Source organism: Peromyscus eremicus, unplaced genomic scaffold (assembly GCF_949786415.1).
Source record: "Peromyscus eremicus unplaced genomic scaffold, PerEre_H2_v1 PerEre#2#chrX_unloc_1, whole genome shotgun sequence".
NCBI classification, from domain to species: Eukaryota; Metazoa; Chordata; class Mammalia; order Rodentia; family Cricetidae; genus Peromyscus; species Peromyscus eremicus.
The window spans coordinates 3,589,366-3,596,101 of NW_026734288.1; the positions used below are offsets into that span (position 1 = coordinate 3,589,366).

Below are 6,736 nucleotides of genomic sequence, written 5' to 3' on the forward strand. Positions count from 1 at the left end.
GTGAGTGATTCCAATTTTGGTGGAACAAGCTCCTCACCAAACCAATTTTCTATTATTGGTGAAGGATAGAACAGGAGTGCACAGGGTGAGTGGTGGTCAGTGATTTTTCTGATTTTGAACTTCATTAGAAAGTTATAATTATTTTTCATGGGACAATGTTCTATTTGTAGGTCTGTCTTTCTGTCTCTTATCAGTGGTACCATCTGTGTTGTGAGGTTTTTTTATTAGTTATAATATGGTTATATTGTTTCTCTGGCAAATGATGGAACTTCACTTATTTTTATTTTATGGAAAATTACTACATTAAGTTAGGGTCTCCTTAGATTTTTCATTTGGAGATTTTCTATGGAGAACCAATTTTAATTTTCTCTTCTTCATCTCAGAAACTTGTATTTCTTCATTTCTTGGTGTATCTGTTTTGCTACTTTTTATCATCATCATTTTTTTTTTTTTGCTATTTAAGTTCTTGATGTAGTTGATTCATCGGGTTTAGGTTTGTAAAGTCTCATATATTATTGTCTTTGTTTCCTAGTTACTTTCAGATGTCACATTTCAGAGCTCACAGTCACCTTTGGGAACATCTGTGGAGGATGTGCCCCATCAAAAGACCTAGTTGTTAAATCTGTGAGAGATTTTGTTGTTTGATGATTTATGGGTGATGGCCCTTCCACTGAGCCTGCAATATCCTTAAGAAAGTTGTCCTGCACTAGATAAGACAGCAAGCTTGGTATAAGACAATGACTATGTTAGAGAGAAAGCCTGGAAAGAAAGATTCCTCATGGGTTTGCCTTCAGTTTCTAGATTGAATTTCTATCCTAAACACCCACAATGATGGATTGTGATGTGGCAGAATGAGCCAAATAAGAATATCTGTTACCTGAAGTGCTTTTGTGTAGAGTATTACATCAGAAAATGAAAAAAGCAAGTTATAACAGAATGTGGTAAACCAAAAGTAATTTTGTTGTTCAAAGGTGGTGGGAATGATGACTTTGGGGGAATGTTGAATACATCAAAATTTAGATGGTAATAGACATAGAAAGCTGCATAAAGAGCTTAATTGGTTATTCTTGCAGTACTTTGAATAAAATATTGTTAAAACTATTGCAAATGGTGGAGGTAGAGTCAAAGGATTTCAGTGGGAATTAAAATAGAGGTCATTTATGTAATATTCTGTCTGGCCCCTAACTTTTCTTATTTTCCCATGCCCTCAAGAAATTGAGTAAGGCAGAATTAAAAAAAAAACAATAATGGTGCTTATTTCTTACATGGAACATTGATTCTCTTGGATAGCTATTACTTATGATTCATTCAATACTACATTAAAAAATCAAGAGGTGGATCATAAATAACAGAAAATTCTACAGGTTGTAGAGAAAAAGAGCATTATGAATTTGGAGAAAGTAGTCAAATGCTGAACAGCCAGGAGTGTTCAGGAAGATAATCACCATTAAAAAGAAAGCCCTTACTCTACACTGGAAGCCTAGCAAGGTGCCCTGAAGGAAAGAATTATCCTTATATGCCCTCAGTTAATGGAGGGATTAGACAAAGTGATTGTCAGTCCCAGGAAGCAACTTTATTCAAGTCCTGCTGCAACTCTGGTCTAAGCATGGCAGAGGCCATCAAAACTTAGAAACCAAATTTTGGGGAATCATTGATGTTGACCTGGTTCTGGAGTCCAGAATGATATAAAATTTAAGATTATACATTTTTAGTCTGCATTTTCAGGTCATCTCTATTATAGGCATCTGTGTTTGGTATGGTAAGAGCTCCAGTGAGAAGACTGTCTGAGTTCATCCCATGATACTATGAAGATGAAACCTGAGTTGTAGTTTGAGAGCATAAGATGTTGAGATACTTAAGCTATGAGACATCTTACATAGAGAGCTAGCTGCATATATGTAGAGGAAGTAACAAAAGAGAGATGTATGGGAAGTTGTAGAGAGAGAGAGAGCAATCTAAGTCCTTTGAAAATAATGCCTCATGTCTCTGACACAGAGCTACCAGATTCAATGGTTGCTCTGCTGGGTTTCAGTCTTCCCTTGGTCCCATCTTTCCTCAATGTGTCTTAGTTCCTCTCCTTTTGGATGGTAATGGCTTTTCTGTGCCATTCACATGTTGGGAATATTTAAATTGTTTTCTGATTTTATAAGATGCCAAAGTCAAGAATTTGTCTTGAGTGTCAAAAGAGACTTTGGACATTTCAACAGTGTAGTTGCAGACTATGAGAATCATTGAAGTGACTAAATGCATTTTCTTCATGGATGACCCTTGAGCCTATAGTGACCTGGGTGAGGATTAAGTTAATTGAGTAAAAGATAGGATGAGATATTTGAACATGTGTCTCTCCTTGATGACTTTCTTTGAGGTACTTGTGGAACCTCTCTGGATAAAATATCTCATTGGAGCTGGTGATATGTGCTTCTCTATCGTCAACCCATTTCCTTTACTGTGTTTCTACTATGTTGTGGTTGAAATGAATGAGCCAGCTTGCTTTTTGTGCTGCCATGACTTTATCAGCAGTATAGATAGTATCATCAAATCACATAAAATACACTTGATGGAATTGGTATTCAATGCTAAGCCACTTTGCTAGCCCAAATTTTTTAAAATTTTGTTGTTCCTATTTTTGTTTCTGAAGAAAAGCTTTGACTGAGTAGCCCTGACTCTCCTAAAAGTAACTGTGTAAACCAAGTTGGCCTCCAACTCAGAGATTCACCTGACTCTTGCTCCCACATACTGAGATTAAAGGTTGTTCAACATTCCATGTTTATTTTAATATATATTATTGGGTGATGGTCCTAGAGTATATGTTTTTGTACATGTCAAGCATATGTTGTTTTGCTGAGCTTTATTCCCCAGTTTCAATTTTAAAATTTAGCAGAATATACTATTCTCTTACTAGATGTAGTGTCTGGGCCTTTTGAGTCATTAGATTACAATTGTGTGACATTCTTCTTGCTTTTTGTGTTTGTTTTTTTAATGAATATGATTCTTTTGTCTATATACATGGATGTGCACCACATGTAAACCTGTCCTCACAGTAGTCCAAAGAGAGACCCGCAATCTTGGAATAATGAACAATTGTGTGATTCCCCCATATAAGTTCTGACAATTGAGCCCATCTATATGCAAGACCAGTAAGAACTCTTTAACTTCTGAGCCATCTCTCCTTCCCTATGTTTATTATTTATGTTCATCATTGATATTGCTAATGTTATCTTCTTTCTATTTGTAACTCTTTAAATGCACAGTTCCTTTAAGTAAGATTTATTAATGTACAGTTTAAACTGGAGCAATTCAGGTTTCTGGAAAATGAATAGAGAACTGGAGTAAATGCCAAACTCTTTGTAGGATCTTCAGTAAAAAAAAATCTCTGAGTTCATCTTATTTTTTTTGTTTGTTTGAATGGAAGATTCAGTGCAGGTGCAGTTAGCATAGACTAGGCTAACTTTCACCTCAAAAAAACATATACCTGCTTCTACCTTCTAAGTTCTGAGATTAAAGGTGTGAGCCGATATACTCAGCTTACAAATCTTTGTAGTTTATAATTGTTCACACAATTTCTCTGATGGGTGCTCTACTCAGCACCGAAGTGTTTGCTTATCTCTCTATCTCTGTTAATAGACATTTCTCTTGCAAAGTGATATCCTGTTCAGAGCATTCAGAAATAATAGAGGCCAACCTCCTATTCAGTTTATTTATGAAGTAATTTGATTTCATTGTAATGTCTGAGTTATAGAATTCATGTAGTTCTAACCAGAATTTGTGGCTATATTCTCAAAGAAGCACACATTTACAATGTTGTATCATGCTTTTTGTTTTATACATATGGTTGACATATTTATGTATGGCATATTTTAGAATGCAGTGACCTATAATGATGTGCATGTCGACATCACTCAGGAAGAGTGGGCATTGATGGATCCTTCACAGAGGAATCTCTACAAAGGTGTGATGCTGGAGACTTATATGAACCTCACTGCTATAGGTAATACTATAAATTTTCCTTCACATTTTAAATAAAGGGACAACTGTTTCTTAGTTATTGATGCTCTTCTGCAATTCTAATTGAGAATGAGGAAAAATGATGTGAATAAATCAGATTTGGTTCTAAGGATCACTGAAGATAGTAATGTAAAATTTTCAGTATCCTGTATTATTTCATACATTTTCTTGTCCTATATTTTAGGCTACAACTGGGAAAATCTTGAAGTTGAAGAACATTGTCAAAGTTCTCAAAAACATGGAAGGTAATTTTCTTGTAAAAGCTGATAGAAATGGGCCTCTGGATATATATAATTTATGTGGATGTTTTAATTAAATGAAACAGTGTAAATAATTACAGCTTAAAATGCATTGATGATCATTAAATGCTCATAAAGACACATGGCAGGTAAGTGAATTGTGTTTGGAAGTGATTCTTTTAAGAAGGAAGACAAAAAAATGCCTATGACAAATCACCATTTGAATAATAGCATCATCAAAGCTAGGCTGTACAAATGGCAATCCATTTAGTTTCATAGTATTTCATATTACAAAAGATATACTCATTGAATATGTGATAAGAATATATACACAACCTTGTAATAAGCAAATAGTCCATAGTATAGTTACTCATATAGTTGTTCTGTCTTTGCTAATTTCAGTTAAATATTTAGTTAGAGTCAAGAGTAAAGGGGTGGTTGTTGTAGAGAAACATTATTCCCTATACCACATATTGATGAGGAACAGAAAGTCCAACTGTAAATGAAATGTGGATATATTCTTGTTGTTATTCTTTCTTTAATAGTTATATCATATGTCACTTTGGATACTAGCCATAAAAGCATAAGGACATGGAAGAAGCAATGCACATCTCTCAATCTCAGAACACCTACAAGACATGTAGTAGTCCTATGTTGAGTAAACTTGTTGAATGTGATTCAAGTTTACAAACAATTGGTTTTCCAGCTTCATTGAGAATATATCAACAAAAATACCCTAGAAAGGCCCTATGAGTTCTACGACTGTGTAAATGCTTCTGTTTGTCCTGGTTCACTTTGAAAATGTAGCATGACTCACAATATAGGTAACTTTATCAATGGAACAAGGGGCATCAATGTCCAAATTCTCCCAATTCTCTTCAAACATGTTAAAAACCACAGAGAACAATGATGCCACAAATATTAGCCAAGTAATAAAGGCTCTTACCATAAAGGCATATTCAAATATGCAAAGTCATCCTTAATGCAGGGAAACAACATGAGTGTAAACAACATGTTAAAACCTTAAGATCTCAGTTCTTTTTATACTTAGACCAAATTGTGAAATTAATTCATGAAGATATAAATACTTAACAATGTAATGAATGTAGTAAAGCTTTTAAATGTTTCAATTATTCTTGCAGGCATGAAAGAAGTCATACTACAGAGAAATCATATGAATATATTGAGTGTGGTAAATCCTTTGAATATCATAGTCATCCTCAAAGGCATGAAAAAACACATACTGGAGAGAAACTCTATGAATATAATCATTATGGTAAAGCCTTTGCACACCCCACTCATCTTCAAGTACATAAAAGAACACATACTGGAGAGAAACCCTATGAATGTAATCAATGTGGTAAAGCCTTTACACAGCCATATAATCTTCAAGTACACAAAAGAACACATACAGGAGAGGAACCCTATAAATTTAATCAGTGTGGTAAAGCCTTTGTTCAACACAGTGCTCTTTATTTGCATGCAAGAACACATACTGGAGAGAAACCCTATGAATGTAAACAGTGTGGTAAAGCCTTTGCTCATAACAGTTCTCTGCAAAGGCATGAAAGAACACATACTGGAGAGAAACCCCATGAATGTAATCAGTGTGGTAAAGCCTTTGCTCAACACAGTGCTCTTCAAAGTCATGAAAGAACACATACTGGAGAGAAACCCTATGAATGTAAACAGTGTGGTAAAGCTTTTGTACATTTCAGTTATCTTCAAGTACATAAAAGAACACATACTGGAGAGAAACCCTATGAATGTAATCAATGTGGTAAAGCTTTTGTACAATCCAGTCATCTTCAAGTACATAAAAGAACACATACTGGAGAGAAATCCTATGAATGTAATCAATGTGGTAAAGCCTTTACACAGCCATGTAATCTTCAAGTACACAAAAGAACACATACAGGAGAGAAACCCTATAAATGTTATCAATGTGGTAAAGCCTTTGCTCAACATAGTGCTCTTCAATTGCATCAAACAACACATACTGGAGAGAAACCGTATAAATGTAATCAGTGTGGTAAAGCCTTTGCTCGACAGAGTGATCTTCAAAGGCATGAAAGAACACATACTGGAGAGAAACCCCATGAATGTAATCAGTGTGGTAAAGCCTTTGCTCAACACAGTGATCTTCAAAGGCATGAAAGAACACATACTGGAGAGAAACCCTATGAATGCAATCAATGTGGTAAAGCCTTTACACAGTCACATAATCTTCAAGTACACAAAAGAACACATACAGGAGAGAAACCCTATAAATGTAATTAGTGTGGTAAAGCCTTTGCTTGTCACTATCACCTTCAAAGGCATGAAAGAATACATACTGGGGAGAAACACTATGAATGTAAACAATGCGGTAAAACCTTTGCACAGCCTAGTTATCTTCAAGTACATAAAAGAACACATACTAGAGTGTAACCCTATGAATGTAATCAGTGTGGTAAAACCTTTGGTTGTCACAATGCTCTTTAATTGCATGA

At 35.0% G+C, this 6,736-nt stretch overlaps 1 protein-coding gene across 1 annotated transcript; it reads left to right on the top strand.

Annotated features, from left to right (window-relative positions):
• The first annotated feature begins 3,918 nt into the window (after positions 1–3,918).
• On the top strand, positions 3,919–6,524 carry LOC131901025 (zinc finger protein 120-like). Its single transcript, XM_059252344.1, has 4 exons — positions 3,919–3,988; positions 4,190–4,250; positions 5,387–5,568; positions 5,737–6,524. Exons 1-4 carry the CDS (start codon positions 3,919–3,921, stop codon positions 6,522–6,524), a joined length of 1,101 nt encoding a protein of 366 aa, XP_059108327.1.
• The last annotated feature ends 212 nt before the right edge of the window (positions 6,525–6,736 follow it).

Excerpts from the sequence above, each read along its gene's own strand:
- LOC131901025 (XM_059252344.1), top strand. The coding sequence starts at position 3,919 with ATGGATCCTTCACAGAGGAATCTCTACAAAGGTGTGATGCTGGAGACT. Across the intron at positions 3,989-4,189 it reads TATGAACCTCACTGCTATAG|GCTACAACTGGGAAAATCTT; the intron begins GTAATACTATAA and ends CCTATATTTTAG. Across the intron at positions 5,569-5,736 it reads TCAAGTACATAAAAGAACAC|ATACTGGAGAGAAACCCTAT; the intron begins ATACTGGAGAGA and ends ATGCAAGAACAC.